This window comes from Mixophyes fleayi, chromosome 12 (assembly GCF_038048845.1).
Source record: "Mixophyes fleayi isolate aMixFle1 chromosome 12, aMixFle1.hap1, whole genome shotgun sequence".
Taxonomy (NCBI): Eukaryota; Metazoa; Chordata; class Amphibia; order Anura; family Limnodynastidae; genus Mixophyes; species Mixophyes fleayi.
Genome location: NC_134413.1, coordinates 30,988,469 through 31,010,406, shown reverse-complemented (window position 1 = coordinate 31,010,406; position 21,938 = coordinate 30,988,469). Strand labels below are relative to the sequence as shown.

At 40.6% G+C, this 21,938-nt stretch overlaps 1 protein-coding gene across 1 annotated transcript; it reads left to right on the top strand.

Moving 5' to 3' along the window:
* Positions 1 to 1,716: 1,716 nt before the first annotated feature.
* On the top strand, positions 1,717 to 17,130 carry ACTR10 (actin related protein 10). Its single transcript, XM_075192903.1, has 13 exons — positions 1,717 to 1,846; positions 4,456 to 4,528; positions 5,277 to 5,359; positions 6,746 to 6,854; positions 10,298 to 10,405; positions 10,717 to 10,784; positions 11,815 to 11,894; positions 12,047 to 12,082; positions 12,896 to 12,975; positions 13,060 to 13,133; positions 14,180 to 14,261; positions 14,568 to 14,769; positions 15,987 to 17,130. Exons 1-13 carry the CDS (start codon positions 1,770 to 1,772, stop codon positions 16,166 to 16,168), a joined length of 1,254 nt encoding a protein of 417 aa, XP_075049004.1. The 5' UTR covers positions 1,717 to 1,769; the 3' UTR covers positions 16,169 to 17,130.
* Positions 17,131 to 21,938: the final 4,808 nt, after the last annotated feature.

Sequence of the window (21,938 nt, the reverse complement as noted above, 5' to 3'; positions counted from 1 at the left end):
ATCAATCCTTATCGCAAGGATAAGGATTGAACTATTTCTCAAATTTATTAAAAAGGGAACACAGATACAGCAGTTCCGAAAAACTGCTGTTTCTGTGATAGAAAAAAATCATACTTACCCCCCTCTTCGGATGCGCTGTCTCGGGATTTCCTCTTCATCCTTCAATTGCGCATGTGCAGTGCACATGCGCACAAAGTCCCCACTCTGTCTCTGCAACGATAGTTGCAGAGAGAGCGCGCTGAGTGACAGGGAGGGATCATGTGATCCCTCCACACATGCGCTGTCCAGCTCTGCTCTTCGGAGCAGAGCTGACAGCAGTGGATTTTTTCAATTCTGATAATGTACGCCAGCTTCAGCTGGCGTACATTATCAAGACAAGTTCCCGAAAAAATATTTTTTCCGGGACTTGTTGGATTGCGGCCAGGAGCAGTCACCATTCTGTTGAATGGTGACTGTTCGCAAAAACGATCATGAGTGCAAAGCAGCAGATATCCATAATATCTGCTGCGATGCACCTTTAATAAATTTGCGGAGGGCACATCGGGACTTTAATTCCACGGTAAGTGCACAATAGTGCACTACCGTGATTTGTTAAATATGCCCCTATGTTACCACTGAAGTGAACATAGAAACACAGTGTGGTCTCGTTGAAGTCACTGTGGGATTAGTTTCTTGCTTGGGGTTTGATTTTCTATTGGGGAGAGATTTTTCCCAATTCTCGAAGTTATGGGAAACCCAGGTAATTGCAAAAGCAAATAACCCAGAACTGTGTGATAATGTTACTGATACAGTGGCAGTGGGAGTGTTCCCCAAGTCTGAAGGATTCCTTTTTTCAAGTGTGATTGGAGTGTCAGAAAATGACAAGGGCAGCAATGGACAGCAGGATGATGTACCTCCTACTAAAGTAGGAAATGTTGTTGAACCTGTTAACTGTTTGCCTGATTTTGTAGTGAGGATAGCTATTTGTTACTCAGAACAGTTAAAAGTCCCTACTCTGTTAAAGGCTAGAGAGATTGTAGAAGTGGTTAATGGAAACCCCAATTTTGGTGAGGGCAAAAGAAAGCACATGTTGCACAGCCCTAGTTAAGGCTCTGCAATCTGGCCACAACCTGTGTTTATTTGCAACACAAATACAAATATTAGGCACTTTGATGCCCAAGCCAAAGTTGCATTTGGTGCCCTTATAGCTACCACCTTTCTGTGTTACAGTCTGCACACTGGTGTGTTATTCACAGCTAAAGCATCTTAAAACGACTTGTAAAATGCAGATGTCTTACAAATCATTGATCCCGTGACAACACAATTAACTGTTCACAGCTTAGCATGTGTGATGTGCTGGAAACATTTCATGAAGTAGATTACAGTAGCTCTGCTGGACTTTACTGTGCACTAAAATGTAATTATAGGCTTTAATAGTCCCTAAAACACCACATTTTGCAAGTGTTTAAATGATCCCTTCGCTGCAGATAATGCCTTACTGTAAATGGATAATATTGCTACCACACCCTTAGAATATTTGAGGACAGTCTCCAGGCTTTGAGGATGAAGTGCAACAGCCACAATAGCATGTGTGCAAAAGAACATGAGGCTAATCCGGAGTGAAATGTCAGGTTTGCAGTTTGAAATAGGGTAAAGTCTTGTCTGCATGGGACAGTGTCCCAATACTGGAACATTTCACACAGGCATTGCGTTAGACAGGCCGAGTGGTGTGGAAGGCCCCCGCAGTGACGTCACACCTCCCGTTTTTACAGCCGGCCAGGAGAGCAGTGATGGCGCTGTACGAGGGTTTGGGCAGCGGGGGCGAGAAGACCGCAGTGGTCATCGATATAGGGGAGGCCTTTACCAAGTGAGTACCGGGGGCAGCCTGATGTCCTAACATAGGGGCTGTCACTAGGGGCACAGGGTTCATTGGGAGCGGCATGGGCCTTGCAGCCGGGATGTCACTTCAGCTGACAGTCCAGTATGTCCCATGTATAGTATTCAAGGTGCCTGATAAGCACATCTTATATATAATTTATTTTGTATTATCTGTTTTGCACTGTATGCATGGAGGTACCCCGAGCAATGGCAGCACATAGGCATCAAAGTAAAGTACACCAATTTTTTTTTTCTTTCCCTAGAGACTGTAAAATTATACAGAAATCTCCAGCAGACTGACCTTATTCTGTACCCCATGGTGCTAGCAGCTGGGGGCACTGCTGCCATCCCCATAAAATGGCACTGACAGTAACTCTGAGGCCGTCCTACAGTCATATGTACATGCACTATGATTTGCCAGTTGGTTTATATTGGCCACGTACATCAGCAAATTGGTGTCGCTCATACTGGCGAATTGGCTGGGTATCACTGAGTGTGGTTGATCTAATCACAATTGATTTTTAGGCATGTCTGTAATTTGAATGGTGGATGACTGCTGTCAGCCTGTACTTAAGGTATGTCCCCAAGTGATCTGGCTACTTGGTCTGAGTGCCGTGGAGCCAAATATGGCCACTTGAATGTGTTTCTAAATAGGAAACGGAATATGTGACACTCTGCTCGGCCAAGTAATTGGTTTGGCCAGAATCATGGGAGCAACACAACTGATAAAGAATCTGTGAGTGACCATCCTACAAGTGCATTCTCATTTAACAAGGGGCTAGTGTTCCTGGCCAGTCTCCATACTGCCCACTTTGTTAATGGTTGAAATGCTGCAGTATTTAAAAAAATGTATTTAAAAATTAAGTGCTTTCCTAATTAATAGTAGTAACACTAAATATTTGACACAAAAGTATTTAACTTCACATTACCCAAGTCATAAGAGTCCAATCAGACTGCTGCTCCTTCAAAAGGATTACTGCAAATCCTCAAAATATTTTATTAGAGGCCTTTATATATTGATTAAATATCGGATTGTGTGTTTTGTTTTTTTTTTTGTTTTTTTTCTCTCTCGCTATTGCCAATTAAATTACAGGTTAGCTACCCTCAATTTAAGATCCCTATTGACTTGCATTTATAGTGTAAAATGGTGAATCTGTTTCATGATTGTCTTAGGCTAAGTACACACTACAGAATTTTCTGACCATTCTGTTATCTACAACAATTGTACCTACGACTGATGTTTTGGTCGGGCGACTCATGCCCGACCGATTCATTACCTTCAGATTTGTGCTCTTCATCTGGTCCTCTAGTCTTTTAGAGAATGATAGAAAAATATAAATTAATTTGTTAACCGCCAAAATAAACTTTGTCTTTTCCACAATGTCATTATAAATTCCGTTACCTTCTGTGACCCTGAACAAAATATACAGTCTCCGATTGAACGAATGAATTATTCCACCTCCAGCACTCTATATGTATTCACCAGGACAGTAGCTGATGTTCATTGCGGGCATCGGCTGAAAAGATCATGACTCTGTAAACTCTTTGGAGATCGTGATCACGAGTGCATATACACTGTAGGATCAGAAGGTGATTTGAATGAGATTAGTTTTACCGATCAACCAAATGAACTGACAATCGGTGCTTTGGTGAGACTATCGGTTATCTTGTAAGTGTACACGCTACTGCGATATCGGGCCGAACGGTCAGTTTACAGGTGTTTGGCCCGATAATCGTATGAAACACCTATAGTGTGCACCCAGTCTTATTGACATTGAAAGCCCCGCATAATCGTGTTCCTACATACTTGAAGTAGCTTTTGATTCCCTATACTCCCACTTGCTTAATTTAGTCAATAGTACCTAGAATCTCCTATACATCATATGGGGCCCAAGCAGGGGCTGGCTGGCCCGGGCCGCTCAGTCTTACCGCTATTAGGGCCGGGGGGTAGGCCGGCCGCCCCCCGGATGCAATATAGCCTGTTTTCACCGGCGACCGCATCTCATGACATGGGATGCGGACGCGTCAGCGCACAGGCAGCTGCATCACATGACGCGCGATGCGGCCGTGTCATCAATGACGTGGCCACATCGCGTGTCATGTGATGCGGCCGCCTGTGCGCCCCCCCGGGCTGACATCTCCCAGCCCGCGCCTGGGCCCAAGCTTTGATTTGTGGCTTCTACTCTCTGGAACTTGCTGCTTTGCACGATCCGAAAGGTCTCAATCTATTGAAATCTGCAAATGTGAAGTGCTTTGAATACTATTGGGAGAAAACTCCTATATATACATAAAATAATTATTATAGTTACTTTCTTAACCGCTTTTGTTCTTAAACGGCACAGAATAACATGTTTTGTTAATTCCGGTTCTGGTCTTTCTACTATTTGGACTTATTGGCTGTAGCATATTATATAGCTGATAAAGGTGATTAGTTGAGTTTATATGCGTATTACACATACATTGAATTTATGCTCCTTACATAGGTGTAGACTGGTAGAATTGTCTACAAAGTAGTTGTCATAAACAGCAAGCAAAAACATATAATAACCTAAAATGAACTGTTTCTAGAGAAATGTAACTAAGGCTTTTGTTTTAAAGATGCGGATTTGTTGGTGAAACTGGACCAAGATGCATTATCAGTAGTGAAATACGCAAACCTGGCCTTACAAAGGTAATATAGTAGAATACTGGTATAGGGTGGTTAGATTTTTGAAGTCCTAGAAGGAAAGCCTGGATGAGAATACATTCATTTTTTTGTAGCAAACTTCTTTGCATAATATTAGCTGCTCCCTTTATTTTACAGTCACACTCCTCTTTTACATCCCCAAGTTTCCTTTGTTTTCATAGACTGCTCTCTTTCCAGAGCATTTTAATTGGCCAATATGCCTGATTTTACAGTAACCTTTCCCATAATATCTACCTCAAAAAGTATACTGTTCTAATGCTGTATATTAGGTGTATGCTGTGTATTACTGCAGGAGTACATTAGTCAATTGTTTAGCAATGCAAATAGTCCAAAATACTGTATACAGACTGGATATGTTTGCTGAGGTTAGGATAAATTAACGTTTCATAAGTCTACACATTTTATATGCTAGAACAAACTGATGAACATCATACACCACTGTGGTAACTTACAGATTGCTTGTGTGTGTGTTCCCTTTTTTTGCTTTAACTTTACTTTACTTTTTCTTTTTTTTTTTAATTCTACACTTTTGCTAGTTCTTATGCCAATTTTTCATGTTCTTTCGAATAGCCTGTAATAGGGGGTTGACTGTACTTTTTTCTTATTTTAGTTTATCGTACATGTTTACTTTTATTGTTTTGTCTTATAGTTGCATATATTGTCAAACTAGAACTCTTATGTTATTGTACCCTGCCAAAGGATGTCTTTTATATTCTATTGTTTCTCTTCACAGCCAATAAAAGTAGTCCAGTACCATATAAACACTGAAGAACTGTATTCCTATCTGGTAGAATTCATTCACATGCTGTATTTCAGGTAAGGTGCGATGCTGCCTAACTACTGCACTACCATTTGGATTCGCTAGGGAATAAGGAGCAACATACACTTACATAATAAAACTGCTTTCAAGGGTCATACATGAGTGCATTTGCTTGTAATTAATATGTACATATTGCCTAACATCAATTCTGCACTCTTGGCCTTTGTTTACTGGGAATTTCTCTTAAACTGTGCAGGGTGGTGCTTTATTTGCTGTTTATAATAATAATATATATTGCTATAAATTATAAAAATAAAAGCCTGATTTTAGGCTTTATACCAATTTGAGTTTAATATGCATTTCAGATGCATGCCATATGTGTTTTAACATCCTGTTGTTAACTTCCCTTTTGACTTTTGTTGGTGAGGTCCCTGGACGTTCTCCATTGATGTCAATAGAGCGGGCAGTGATTGGGAAAACATCACTGCTGAATATAAGTAACATTGCGAGTGCGTATGAGGTCATTGGAATGATTTTGCATGTTCTGCTACAGTTAGCAACACTGGTGCAATGCATTATTTGATGCCAGTAGTATGAGGCGAAGCCAGAAATATGGCTTCATTTAGTAACAGAGAAATATATTGCGTCATGACAACAAAGGTGAGGCAAGATGAATTGCTCTGTGTTGTCATACAATAGAAGTGTTTTGTTTTTTTTGGCTTTTGCTCCACTTTAAATTGACCTTTTTTCTGTACCTCCTAGTTTTCATTGAGATATACTTGTTGTACACAATACAGACAAGAACAGTCCCTTCACATATGCAAGATATGTTCAAATGTTCTACTTTTAAAGGTGAAGGGTACCTATAGTGAACACACCTTTAGGCAGTGAACACTGTTGGCTGGATGGTGTTCTTGCAGTTCCCTATCAGGCTTGTTGAAACACATGGCAAATAGAATCATTGCATTGACAGTATGAAAGTGCTTCAGGAGGTTATTTCTGGAGCATTGAGAGCAAGTTGAGGACAGTATGAGCTGGCATGAGAGGTGTATGGAGTCATGGATGTCATAGGGCAGGCGCTGCTAGTCCATTCTTGCCTACACTAAGGACCTACCCAGCCCCCCCATCCCATTTCACTAAGAAAGTAGCGGGAGTCCGGAAGCACTCCCAGAAATTCGTGAGTCTCCCGGACATTCCCGAAGATTGGACAGCTATGTAGTAGGCCCCTCACATCAATGTTAAAGGAAAAAAAATTCCAGATGTTCCAATGTTTTCATAATTGTTAGATGTCCACTGTAGACAGTATTACATGGGCAACAGATTGATCACATGGTAGAAATTACTTTTGCGTTCAGATTTATATTCCTAACACATTGATCTTCAGCATCCGACCAGTGCTTTTATTTCTGCTTTGTAAACCTTTTCACATCTTGTTTTTCCAGACATCTGTTGGTGAATCCCCGCGACCGCCGTGTTGTCATATTAGAATCCGTGCTGTCACCCACTCACTTCAGGGAAACCCTTACACGGGTTCTGTTTAAGTACTTTGAGGTAACTGAGTTCACAGCGCCTGGGGGAGGGGGAGTGTAGTCAAAATTATAAACGCACCTCTGGGGAGGGGGGGCAATCATTCTATAGGTCTTTAAAAATGGAGGACTCTGAAAATGTTGGTAAATATGTCTTAAAGGATGACTATGAATGTAAACCGTATTCTATAAAAAAAAAGTCCTTACAAAAAGGGCTTTGTTCCCTGCATTTTTAAGAATGTAGACTTGTTTCTTCTTTTTTTTTTTTTATTTTTTTTTATTCTCTATTCTGTTCAGACAGCATAAGTTCCTACTTTTTCTGTATTCAGTCTGAAAAATATAAAACACGATTGCATATATTTTATAAAAGTTGTGACATACTGTAATATTCTAGAATATAGTGTACAAAGAAGGAACATCTTAAAGACTAAAAAGTTCTCTAAAAGTTCAGGTAAAAATTCCATTTCTCCAACTTGTATAGAATATACCTTTTTAAATGTCCCAGAGGAAAATGGATAAATGAAGGTTGACTGATGTTATGGACAAATTGTAAAATGTAGACTCTTAGCTTTGTGGGTGGCTAGGAAACTTTTTTGTATATCCTGTATTGATCTATACTTTTTTACATAATTGTTGTACAACTCTCATTCACAACTAGCTCAGTGGTAGCTTATTGTTTGAAATACCTGTAGTCAACAGAGCATGTAATATTATTACATGGTACATACATTATGCACACAAACTCTTTTATTGTTGTTCAAATTCCTTTATTTTATCTTTGTTTGTCTAATGCAGGGGTCAGGGAACTTTTTTACCTTTTACCCCAAAATATATTTAGATACGCTGACGTTACCCCATTGATTGAAAGGAAGGAAATCCTATATTATTAATTATTGGAATTCAAATTTTTTTGGAATCTATTCAAAATTTCTTTGAAAGCTTCAACTTCAAAACTTCAGGTTTTGGAGAAATTATGTTGCTTAATTTTTGATACGAGAGCATCAATATTGGGGCATTTTGATGTCAGAGCAATTTGGATACAGTCTTCAGCGTCCAATCGATTTTTTTTGGCTTTGATTTTATGTTTATTAGAGTGGAAAATCCTTGTTCGCAAAGGTAGGTTGTTGCAAAAGGCAGCAACTTTTTGACTGCCTCCTCGTGTGCAATTTTGAATGCCTTTGCAGCTGTTGACATCCAAAAATATGACAGATCTGCTTTGTTTTCAAATGCAATACAGTGCTTCATTATTGCATCAAAGCTCAAGAAGTGCCAACCCTTGAGGCTCTTCTGGTATAACAGCAATTTCACATTTTAAAAGGGGTCTACAATCCAACTGACAGCCTGTGAATCCGCAGCATTACCCCCAGGAATTTCATTTTTACCCCATTTGGGGTAACTTGCCGCTGTTTCCTGACCACTGGTCTAATGTATATGTTAAGTGGTAGCAGTATTAAAATAAAAAAGAATCGTGTGATCGCATCAATAAGTGTGCGCATGAGGATTGCATTGACACATCTTACATTAGTCTGTGCTATACTAACATCCTGAGTGAATGCCAGAAGCAGCATTTGTCAAAATAGTGGTTCTAACGTGAGGCTGGTAATTTTGCCTTAAGTAACGTTTCAGTGCTTGTCATTGTGTTCTGTTAAACTGCTCACAAGTACCCTAAGGGCTTGGGCACATTCTATTAGATTTAAATGCATCTAAGGATGCTAGTATCCCGCATCTAAAACGCTTCTGTGGGTTTTAAAAATTGCTAAAACGAACCCCAGCTTTTTCATGCTAGCGGTATTTAAAGAAAAAAAAGAACACTTGCTAGCATTTAGAAGCAACAAATCAGTTAACTGGTCCTAAGACATCAATGTGCGACGTGGGAAGGTACAGTTGTACAATATTAATGTATTATGTAAAAAAAAATGCTTTGGCCTTATTTTCTCTGTGTACAGGAACTAACACTTGTACCAACATAAGGGTGATAAAGGTACCCTGTCCTCCGCTTTACTTCAATGTGTGATGGAGAGGAGGCCAGTTATTGTGTGGAAACCCTGTGTTCTTTTTCCTTAATCCCATTTCACATTTGAGCAATCTCTGAGATTACTGTGTTGCTAGGGGCACTACTTAGTTCCGTCTGACACCTCCGATGATAACCAGAATATCACTCTGTGATGGAGAGAGAGAAATTCTGCCTTAGATGTTCCAGTAAAGTTCTCATCAGTGTCCCCAGTGTGAGGCTTTGATATCAGTGACATTCAAGGAGATTAACACATGTTCTATGTTATTACATATTGGCACATAATATGACTAAAATACAGATAACTGTTTCCCTTATTTAAAGCTAATGCAGATAACCATTTAAATATGGAAAATAAACTGTTCTCTCCTAAGAGATAATCAAGGTGCTGAGTGATCAGGGTGAGGGAGTTTTAACTAATTGCAAGAAAAGATTCTTTTTAGCTATAAAGTAGCTACTATTTTTTTTTATTTTTTTTTTGTCTTTTTTTAACTGAAAACTTTATTAGCTTTTGCAAGAATTTTAAATAAGGGTACAAAAAAAGAGGTTAGGGGAAGAACATGAAGATGGTGGGAAGGGGAACGAGGGGTACATAGTGAGTAAGGAACCCAACAGTAAGTCATATAAAATAAAATAAAAAAGTAATTGCACACCTGAAAGTACGGAGATAGATCTATAAACAAGCAACTGCATGAAATTAGAACAGTCTGGCAGTACAACCCTATTAATTACAAAGAGTCTGTATTCACAATCTGTGGGGTACCCCGAGGAGAAGCTCCTGCTCCCTCCATTACATGTACCTGCCAACTGCGCCACATCACTAGTGGAGAGAGCCGTCGTAGAATAGGGCACCCCCAAAGTCTCCATCTCCAAACTATAATTCACTTTCTTTGTCAGTGGGGGAGGTGATGGCTGCTTCCATACCTGGGCTATAGCTGCACTGGAGGCTATAAGGACATGCCCCAACACATATCTGTCCTATTGTGGAATGGAGGGTTGATAGTGGTGAAGGGCCCGCTCGGGGGAGGGAGGAACAGGGTGCCAGAAGATTGCCACCAGTAAATCAAAAACTTCAGCCCATAATGGCTATAGAACTGGGCAGGACCAGAAAATGTCCCCACGTCCCGAGCAGTGACACCAGCAGGACGGGGACACAGAGGACCATAACCGTTTTTATAACCGCTTATGAACTGCCTTCTATGCCTGATACTAACAGTAGGTATGGAAGTCCTTGCAGTTGCAAGGAATATATAGTATTTCTTAAAAACTGTGGGAAAACATTGAAACAGTGAGGTTAGAGTGCAGAAATCTATATTCTTTAAATACTAAATAACCTAAATTCTTATTGCCCAGTATGCAGGCATAGCCACGTGTTTATATCTGATAAGAAGGTTGATAGGTAGTGTGCAGTACCACAGGGTATAGTCAGGTAACCAAGTTCATGTCTGTCTGTACAGGTTCCGTCTGTGCTGTTTGCCCCAGGTCACCTGATGTCTCTGATGACACTTGGCATCAACTCTGGCATGGTCTTGGACTGTGGGTATCGAGAGAGTCTAGTTCTGCCTGTATCCTTTTCTGAAATAGGAAGTTATATGGACATAGCTTGTGGAAACTGGCTGTTTTATATCCATTTAAGAATATAAATCTGAAAACCAAGTACATACAGCACCTATTGTATAGTGGCTTTTATCCAGTTGAATGTTTTATCCAATATGAAATCTTGTATCTGATGTGCTTGGTCTCATGCAGTAATATAGTGTAAGTTATTTGTATAGCACAAATTGCCTTGCTTATAGTTTTATTTATTTATCTTGAGACACTTTTATATATTAAAAGAAAATGTTTATAATAGATTTTTTCCCTTAACACATGCTAGATATATGAAGGTATTCCAATTCTCAGCTGCTGGGGGTCTCTTCCCTTGGGTGGGAAAGCTATTCACAAGTAAGAGTTATGTTTTAAACTGTGAGACTTTAGTCCATTCTTGCAAGTATAGCTAGACATACATCTATATGGCCAAAATATAAAATTCTGCAACAGAACGAATACAAAAACATCTAGCGATTCGTGGATAATATAATCCAATTTATTAAACAATTGCAATATACACTATTTATGCAATGCAATAAATTACAATAAAATACTTAAATCTTAAATACAACTGTATAAATTAATGTCTGTTGAGGAAGAACAGGATTGCTGTTAAAGGACTTAAATTCCTGCAAAAAATGACATCAACTTCTGTCCAAAGTTGGTGGATATTTGGCTGACAATGTCACATAAGAGTCTCTACAATAAGATATACATCAGAAGAACAAACTTTCAAATTAGGTAGGATTATGTTAATATGAACAGACCCTATTAAAGATAGTGATAATGAAACCAATGTCCATATTTATAATAAGGCTCTCAAACTAGCCGTTCATCAACATGGGATCAATCTCTACCTAGCTATATTTATTACACTTCTGTAGTATACCGTGTCACTGTACGCACAATGTGCCCATAATATATATATATATGGCCAGATGCGGAATATGACAAGGCACCACTACCGCGGTGATGCCGTCTTTTAACTGCGTTTACCACCCTGACTGACATATGAAGATGATGTTTTTTTGGGCCTGTACAAATTTGCTGCCAAATATCTCTAAAATGGCCTAAATTTCAGCATGTAACTGTAGAAATATGTAATGTACTTTTCATCTTAATCTCACTTGGACTACATGATAGACTTTGTCACAGAAGTCAGACTTTTTTTTGCCATCTTTAGCGAAACAAATAGATAACGAAGAACAATAGTTTGCTTCTAATAAAAGATTTCATATGTAATAATTCCCAAATATTGACATTCAGTTTACATTTGATGTGCAGCTGAGGGCAATTTTATATAAGGTAATTTGTAGTTTAGGTTAAATGGCCCTTTTTAAGTTTGATATTTCCCTTTCCTCTATTTCTACCCTTATGTGTGCAGAGAGCTGGAAGCTCAGTTGTTGGAACAATGCACAGCCAACATGGGGACAACGAAGGACCAAAGCCTCCCATCTGTAATGAGTAAGATCACGTCCTTTGTCCAGGAAAATGCAAATGAATCTGTGCGCTTGTTGCTTTACTGAGCAGCCATGGCTATTATGCAGTGCTGAATGTGGAATGTGTTTACCTTTTTTTTTTTTTTTTTTTTGTAATTTTATTGCATGTTTTTGCAGGCAGTGTGCCAGAAGACATAGTGGAAGACATTAAAGGTATGGTAGAACTATAAACTGATGATGATAATTCCTGCCTACATTGTTGTTGTTGTTGTAGTAGTGTGCTTTTCCTGTTGATCATAGGACACTTGTAGCCTTGTTTCAATACGTTCACTAAAGCTATCAGAGATCATGTTGGCCCACTTCCTACAACTTGTGTTACATGAAAGTGTTTGGAATTAGGCTGCTTCATTCCTTTTAGTTTTGTTTTTTTTTTTTCAGTGCAGTTGTTAATATACACCTCCTTCTTGAGAAAACCAGCTATGCAAAAGTGCCCCCTCCATCCAGTGCTTCCAGCTATAATTCATAATGTAACATAGACCATGTGCTGAAAGCTGACAGACTTCCTACCGTTTACTATCTCAGCATGTTACTCAATAGCACAGGGCATGGTCCTGCCAGTATCCTTCCCACAGGGCATTCCCAGTACTTATATGTTTATACTTTCCTTAAGGCTCCTAAATATTTACACCTACACAGAAGAGGGAGTGTGTGTAATTCCTTTAATGAGGCAGCGACGTACTGCAGTGATGCACAGTGGAGGCTTCCTGCACTTAAGGCTGCAATTATTAAAACTAGTAATGGCAATTAAGATTTACGGAGCACATACGGGTCTACGGACCTGAAGTATCTCACCCCACGCTCACGACTTTATCTTGAAACTTTTAGACATATATTTGTAAATGTTGTTAGTAGCATTTTACATAGAGACCACTTGTGTATTAGGTTTAGTTGCCCTGTAAGCACAGATGTTGAAGGGGGTTAAGCTCCAGACGTTTTCTCTTACTGACCTTAATTTTGTTGTTGCAGTGCGCATCTGCTTTGTTAGTGACTTGCAGCGAGGGCTCAAAATCCAGGCTGCCAAATTTAACATTGATGGCAGCTGTGAGGTAGGCTCCGTCTCCAGGATTCTCTTGTTAGTTTTGAAAATGTGGGGTTTAAGTTTGTGACTCCAAACATTGGTCTTTTTCCAGCGCCCCGATCCTCCTCCTGACGTTGATTATCCGCTAGATGGACAGAAGATTTTGCACGTCAAGGGAGCTATCAGGTTTGATTTATGTTTTAGAATATATGTTCACATTTTTGCCCCCTTTTTTTTTATACCCTTTAGATTTGCACTGGTCTGTGCCTTGTTATATTATACAGGTATGGGTTCTTTCACCAGGAGTGCTGGAGATTTAGGGTTTTCTGGATAGGGTTCTTTTTTTCTGTAATTAGGAGCACCATGCCTAAAATATACTAAATTCAATTCTCATTATCCACACATTCCTTGGCATTTCACTCTTTATTAAATTGTTTTGCAGTGCTCCTCACATTGACTGTAGGAAGACACTTTAGTATCTTGTCTATGTGTAGGACACTACAGAGAAGCAGGAATCATTTTTTGTTTTCATGTATCTACAGATTCTTATCCAAGTTGTAACATAGTCTGTAATGCCTCTGAAATTTGTAGCAATCTATATCCACATGAAAATAAATCATCCAAAGGACATAACATTTTTATTTTATTTTTTTCCTTTTACTATTTCAGCCATAGAGGACACAGACAGGATTAGCTGAGATTAAGATACACTTCAGCTAAGGAAACTTTGCTACAGGAGAGCAGGGTATGCCTGCTCTGTACCTTGTACTCACACTTGGAGAGGGCAAAATGAGGCATCGCTAGATTTGGATCATCTACACGCATTATGCGTAGAAGAGAGAGCTATTGGCATAAGTATATTTTCCTTTGTTCTCTCCTGAACAATGTTCACTGCAGTGTAGCTAAGGAGATGTGTGTGCTGATATTGCAGGAAGCCATGACCTGTCCAATCATGTGATTGTGTGCGGACAAGGACCGTGTCCTGATGTGGGCAAGCAGGAAGTCACATACAGACTTAGATAGTGAAAGGAGCAGGATTCTCCAACAGCACAGTAGCTCCTTTCAAACAGATGCAGGACAATAGTAGGGACAAAAGCATCTATATCTGAAATGAAGTTCATACATACAGCTTTTTGTAGGAAATGCGTTTTTTCAGTAAAAAGAAAAGTATTAAGGATACATGAAGCAGTATATTGGGTGATAGCTACATGATCTTTTATTATCCTTTACAGGGACTCTGTTGTAGAAATACTGTTTGAGCAGGACAATGAAGCAAAGTCTATCGCCACATTGATCCTGGACTCGCTTGTGCAGGTAACACATCGCTGATAAATGGATACTGCTCATCTGCCATGTGTTTGTAGTTGGTGTTGCCTAAAGTTACAATTGTAAAGAGCAGATAACTTATATGACCAGTGTTGTCAGCAACAATAACTGGTACTTTTTAAAAGACCCCAAAAAGCAGTAGTATTCTGCAGTATGATGGGCTCTATCTTTCTCCCTATTGTCCTATTGTGAACCTACCAGTAGGAGATGTGTCTACAATTGTTGCTGCATGTTTCTCATCTGAACTGAGACTTGTGACATTTCCTGCAATAAAGCTGCCTTTCTGTGTGTCAGTGTCCTATAGATACTAGGAAACAACTGGCTGAAAACATTGTGGTTATTGGAGGCACAGCGATGCTGCCGGGGTTCCTTCACAGGTTAATGGCAGAGATCCGATACTTGGTCGAAAAGCCAAAATATAAAGAAACTCTCGCCACCAAGACCTTCAAGGTGCACGCTCCTCCTGCAAAACCCAACTGTGTGGCCTGGCTTGGAGGTAATGTATTCATTATGTCCATGAGTTTATGTAACTGCTCTTCCCGTCATAACAGAGCAGGAGTGTGACCTCTGACCCATGCACTATGCTGGTCACAAATGGAGCACTAAGGTTAAGCAAATTAATTGTTTATGACAAGGTTTCCCAACCTTGGTCATCATGCACCCCAGCAGCTCATATTGTATGGATTTCTGTCTGTGAAACGGGAGGGGGGAATTATTTATTCAGCCTAATAGATTGCTTCACCTGTGCCTGATTTATACAAATCATTAAGACATGACCTGTTGGGAAATTATATAGATATTAAGCTTGTGAGCAGGGTTCTCTTACCTCTCTGTCTGTATGTGTTACCCAGTATTGTCTTATTAATGTTTGTTCCCAATTGTAAAGCGCTTACGGAATTTGCTGGCGCTATATAAATAAATGATGATGACGATGATGATGATGATGATTTCTGGTTTATGACGATACTTAAGAGACCAATGACTAAGATGCTTTGGGATCGATCAAATTGCTTGTGATGCATGTAAGCAAATACAGGTCACAGACTTTCCAACCTCATGTGCTGTTATTGGCTGACCACCGTAATTGGGCCCATTGTGATCCGGTAGTTCAGCAGGATATGGACTGTGGTCACCATTATGCAGGAAGGGGAGGACGTCCATCTCTTTGCTACAAAGCTGATTTCACCTATGCACGGCAGTGGCATACATATTGTGGGCTGGACCAATGTTCATGGTCATTGCACAGGTTCCTAGTTAAGTGATATTCTGGCTGCTTGTGAATATTGGTTCTGCTCCCAAAAATGGCTGCACCGTGTGCATATATAATATGTTCACATGTCTCAACACAGGAGCTGGAATGCACCCATTGTATCACATAGCAAAGAGAACACTTACTGACCACATCGGTCCACATAGTAGGCCTGAGGCATGTGTTATAAACTGTCCTGTTTCCTAGTGAGCTCATTCACTGCAGGTTTAGGAATATTTGTTCACCCCGCAAAATAGCTGCTTTCATTGTGTGTAGGACTGGTGCACTAATTATGTTAAGTCCTCTGACTGGATTGAAGGGAGATGCCCAGTATCTTATTTCTATAGCACAAGACATGCTTCCAGTATTAGAGGACATTTATTGTGGTTGGCATTGGAAATGAGTTGTGTGAACCCACAGAGATGTCTTTTTAACCAGATTGTATTTTTCTTTTCCCTTTTTAGGAGCGATATTTGGAGCGTTACAGGACATCCTCGGGAGTCGTTCTGTAGCTAAAGAATATTATAACCAGACCGGTCGCATTCCAGACTGGTGCTGTCTGAACAACCCGCCCCTTGAGATGATGTTTGATGTTGGAAAGTCTGCTCCGCCGCTGATGAAAAGAGCCTTTTCTACTGAGAAGTGATAAAACAAGACCAGAGAACTGCTGTATTACAGGCTAGGCAAAAGACTATACATGTATGTTAAATACTAATATTTATTATAACCTTCAAAACTAAAGAGTCTTGAGGTTAGATTTACTAAACTGTGAGTTTGAAAAAGTGGAGATGTTGCCTATAGGAACCAATCAGACTCTAGCTGTCATTATGTAGAAGATACTAAATAAATAACTAGAATCTGGTTGCTATAGGCAATATCTCCACTTTTTCAAACCCATAGTTTATTAAATATACCCCATAGTGTTTGTTTGCATTACATATTTTGGCTTGTTTACACAGCAGAACCCTAGTCTGTCAGATTCCATTTTGTCACATTCAGAAGCGAAGTGTTGAGCAAACTGAAGAACAATATTTATTGCAAGATTCTATCATTCCTTTATGGACCTTTATCAAGATTAAATGGAGAGGAGATTGATTTAGTCCAGTGACGGCTAACCTGTGACACTCCAGGTGTTGTGAAACTACAAGCCCCAGAAAGCTTTGCCAGCAGATAACTAGCTGTTAGCTGGCAGAGCATGCTGGGACTTGTAGTTTCACAACACCTGGAGTGTCACAGGTTAGCCATCACTGATTTAGTCAGACAAGCACTGAACTTAAATGAAAAAAACACTTGTGTACACACAGTGCAGGCAGCCACTTTGTGGCTTAACCATTATTGGTGAGAGTGCTGCCTATGAACTAGCGACATCACTGAGGCGTGAATATAACAACTTCATGTAAGCTTCAGTATCTACATCATGTGCCATTTATACTTGTACTGTTGTACAGATACCCATGATTTGTAACCATCATAACTAGCAAGGAAAATAGAAATCTAGAAAGTAAAGTATGGCCCATGTTACACTATTGGAGGGCTGGAGTGGGTTGTTGTTTTTTTTTAAATATTTTATTCAGTTAAATTGTCAAATAATTAAAGTTGTTTGCTGTACACATTTGTTTGTATGCTTATTCTGTAGAGGGCCCATGCTGCTCCATTGTCACTGTTTTTGCCTGTCGTACATGGACAATAAACTGTTTATATAAACATGCTGAATGCTGTGCTATGAGACACTTCCACATTCTGAGATTACACAACATTTATAAGGGATAGTTAAAACATGAATGTGTCAGAATCTGCCTTAAATGATGACTATAAATACTAAAGTTGGGAAACACAATGTGTGTTTTTAGGGGGCTCCTTGTCTTCGGAGTCCTTGCTTCTTTCCCAGCCCCGCTGGACTATTCCCCACAATCTGTACGATTATCACGGCTTCATCTTGGCTTTTCCTGTTACCAGAAAGGAGGCTGTCTGTCTTCTGTAGCGTCTGTAACTGTTGGTTCACCGTTCTCTGGGCAGTGGGATGCAGTGTCCACTAGCCGGAGAACTGTGGGTGTTGTCACCTGTCCATACCACAGTTCCAGCACTACCCTATGCTGAATCCAGACAGGCTGCCAATTAAATCCGTCATCTTATCCCTCAATGCAATCCAGGCTTCCCATTTTGTGTAACCGTAAGGCAAAGTGTCTGCCAAGGTACAGGTAGTGGACAAAAATGTAAACCTGCTGTGGCATGGAGTCTGCCAATGTGTGGACCTGTACAGGATGGATGCAGAAATCAATAGTCACTCAACTTACACATGGTTGATGGTGATGTCTCAGACATTACAGAATATTTCACAATGCTTGGTTCAGTTCTGGTGACTTAGAAGACCATGGCATATGGATAACACCAGTGTTGCGCTCACCAAATTACTGGCTGACCACGTACTCTGTGAATGGAGGCATTGTCATCCTGGAAGACACCCCTTCCATTAGGAAAGGGTACTGCAAAATGGGGTGAAGGTGCTTTCCTCAGTACCAATAAGTAGCGATTGGCATTGATCTTGCCTTCTAAGAAAATGACTGCACCCAAACCATGCCAGGAAAATATGCCCCACATAATGGAAGCAAAAGAAACCTTCGTTGTTGGAAACAAGCACTCTGCTCTGTAGCGTTCTTTAGATTGGCGACGTGTGTAGTCTATTTGTTGAGAACATGGCCAAGCATGATACATTGGACCATATCACATTTATCCAGTGCTCTATAGTTCATTACCTTTGCTTCACTAAACTCGCAAACCAGCATTGCCAGGTGTGATGAGTGGTTTATGCACTGCAATGTGACTGTCTTTTATCTGTGGAGGTCTTGTTAGACTATTTGTGATAAAACTGGCTCCTGGTTTAAATTTGCAGTTAATCCGCAGTTGTCTGACTGTATTGCTTTGCCTTCCAAAAGGCCCCTCTTTGCAGCTTTGCTAACCGTAATTCTAAGCAACCAGGGTAGTCTATCATTTGTACACATGAGACTGATAATGGTGGATAGTCTTTATTTGCTTTCTTAGTGCAGAAGCCACATCTGTGCGGAAACCCTTACTTTCAATATGCTTGGTGTCCCTCATTTACACAGGTTTTCAATTAATTACCAGCTTCTCATTAAGTACTAGATATGGCTGGATAGCCCATGTAATCAAGCACTCTCCTTTAGCTGCCATACAAATTATTATTTATTTGTACACCAGTCCCTGTGCATTTGAGTTTACAGTCTACATTTTCTTGTGCAAGAAAAAAGCAGGGGTTTATCTTATAATGCACTAGGATATGTTTTATATAAAATGTAATGTTTATTAGTGTACTTTAAAATAATTTCCTGTGAGATTATTCATATTAAAATTATAGCAAGAAGTGTATATAGAGTAGAAAAAAGTGAATAAAAAACAGTAGCTAATTATCTGTTATTGTGTCCAATCTACAATGATTTAGTAGATATTAAATATTGCTGCCTAAGGTTATACTCCAAATGTATTTCTAAATACTTCTATTAGCGCATACTATAAGGTTATCCTAAATATCAATGTTGGCATCTGATTGGTTTTTCAAACCCGCCGCAAAACTCTCCGCTTGATACATTTACCCCCTGGGCTTTACTGGCCAGGCAGGAGGTTTCTCTACTCGGTGCATGAAATTGCTGGGGACCATGGTGTCTGTGTTTGAGGCGGTGCCTTACCACACTTTCATTCCATGCTGCTTCAGTGGGAGCTTCTCAGGAAATGGTCCAGGTCCACCATTCAGCTTGCCAGGCAGATTATTACTTTGTCCACAGCCACAGGCCACTCCCTCATGTGGTAGTTGAGAAGACCAAATCTTACTAAAGGTCTGTTTTTCCAAAACTGGGAGTGGAACTTAGTCATTATGAACACCAGTCTGTCTGGGTGGGGAGCAGTGATAGACCCCCTTCAGCTCCAGGGACACTGGTCTCAACAAGAATTCTTATCAATGTCATGGAGTTAAGAGTAATCTACAGAACGCTCTAACAAGGTCAGTGGGTCCTGGCCGGAAAGCCCCTAAAAGTCCAATCGGATAATGCAACAGCCAACCTGAACCATCACTGTGGAGCATGCAGTGCCATGGCCATGCAGGAGACATACGGATAATGTCCTGGACAGAAAGCCATGTTCCAGTGATATCGGCCACATTCATCCCGAGGGTGGAGAAGTGGGAGGCAGATTACCTCAGCCAAAGCAGGATCCATCTGGGAGAATGGTCCCTTCACACACAGGTGTTTGCTCATCAGGCCTGGGGCTAGCCAGATATAGATCTCATGGCACCACATTTGAATGTCAAAGTTCCTCAGTTTTGCGTAAAGTCCACAGACCTCAATGCGAGGTGCACGAATGCCATGACCATCCTGTGGAGGTTTTGACTGGTGTACCTTGGCCCACCGACCTCCATGCTCCTGCGGGTGTTAGAGAGAGTAATAAGAGAATGGGTGGCCTTCATTCTAGTGGCTCGGATAGGCCGTGCAGAACATTGTTCTCCAACATCCTAGGGATGGCTGTAGATCAACCATACCAGTTGCCTCTTTGCCCAGATCTGCTGGCTCAGGTTCCTCTTTGGTGTCACTTTTTAAGTCATTTGGCTTTGACGGCATAGCTATTGAAACCGTGACCCCTTGGGCCAGGTGATTTTCTCACAAGGTTGTGCAGACTATGATTAAGGCAAGGAAACCATCACCCTCTGCAAATTGCTATTGTGTATGAAAAACCTATATTCAGTGGGGAGAAAGTCACGGTGTTCACACTTTGTGATTTAGTCTTTCCCACTTTTTATCCTTCCTACAGGGGATTTAGACAAGGTTCTCTGTCATCCCCCTTTGAAAATGCAGGTTTTAGCACGCTCTCAAATTTTCTTTCAACGCAAGGTGGCATTAATGAGAGTTGTGCAGACCTTCCTACAAGGTGTTCTACAAGTTCAACCCCCCTTTCTTCATCCTGTAGAGCCGTTGGAACTCAATTTAGTGCTTAGGTCTCTTACTAGAGTCATTGGAATGAGTCAGTTTGTTACCTGAAAATGGTGTTTCCACTCGCTATCTCTTTAACTCTTTGTGTGTCTGAGTTGGGGGTGTGGTGCTGGTGTTTCATTCTGTCAGGCCAGTGCTTTCCACAAAGTCCTCTTTTGTGCCGAAGGTGGTCTCACATTTTCACTTCAACCAGGAGATTGTCGTTCCGACATTTTGTCTTGCGTCTCTGTCTTCTGATGCGTCTTTGAAACTTCTGAATGAGGTCTGGGCTCTCACATGCTATGTGGTCTGTACAGTTTCAGTTTGTAGAACCAATAATCTATTCATTCTAGGGCAGTTAGTGTTTCCTGAGCGGCACATCATGGTGCTTCTCAGGATGCTAGCAGCTGTTTCAGAGCAAGCCCACCCTTAGGGGGCAGCTTTGGAATGTCCCATTGGTCGCAGTGTCCCCCACTGGACTCGCAGAAATGGATTTTACAATGAGTAAAAAAAATCCTCTTTTTGTCAGCAGCCAATTAATCTACCAGTATGTTGTTGGGCTGTGGGAGGAGGATACCCACACAAAAATGGGGAGAACATACAAACTCAACACAGGTAGAGCCCTGGTCAAAATCACAGCTCATGGCCTCATTGCTGATACAGCAACTAACCACTGTGCCTCTGTTCTGTCTGACTACTTGGCTCAATCAAATTCTAACGAAGAGGTCGTCGTAGCCTACCTGACTCCTTTTCACAGTGTGATAATACTCTGAGCTTAGGCAGGACGCGCTAGGTTGGCCAGTATACCAGAGCACATGTCACAATGGAGAGAAGATTCATCATCATCATTATTATTATCATCATTTAATTATATAGTGCCACCAACTCCGAAGCGCTGAACAGAGTGCCTGACCCACTCGAGCTTACAGTCTAAATTCCCGAACACACAAACAGAAACACACAGACTAGGGTTAATTTTGTCAGCAGCCAATTAACCTACCAGTATGTTACTGGAGTGTGGGAGGAAACCGGAGCGCCCGGAGGAAACCCACACAAACACGGGGAGAACATACAAACGCCACACAGATAAGACCCTGTTCAGGAATTGAACTCGTGACCCCAGTGCTGTGAGGCAGAAGTGCTAACCACTAAGCCACATAACTAAAAGATTAGTATTATCTTTTAGATATGTGGTGCAGGATTGTACAAGACATTTACAGTAGTACATGATAAACAGACAGCAAGGATCCATAACATATTTCAATAATACATGAAAAACAAAAGAATACAAAGACCAGATATATTAATTAAACACATTACATATAGATAACTTGATAATGCAGATCAAGTTATTACGGGTCAGTGAGTCAGAGTGATGGTAATGTCCAATGTGAAGTAGGCCTGGTCTCAAGAAGAGAGGACCGGTGAGGCAGGCCTAGAGGT

Excerpts from the sequence above, each read along its gene's own strand:
- ACTR10 (XM_075192903.1), top strand. The coding sequence starts at position 1,770 with ATGGCGCTGTACGAGGGTTTGGGCAGCGGGGGCGAGAAGACCGCAGTG. Across the intron at positions 12,083-12,895 it reads CATAGTGGAAGACATTAAAG|TGCGCATCTGCTTTGTTAGT; the intron begins GTATGGTAGAAC and ends TTGTTGTTGCAG. Across the intron at positions 13,134-14,179 it reads CACGTCAAGGGAGCTATCAG|GGACTCTGTTGTAGAAATAC; the intron begins GTTTGATTTATG and ends TATCCTTTACAG.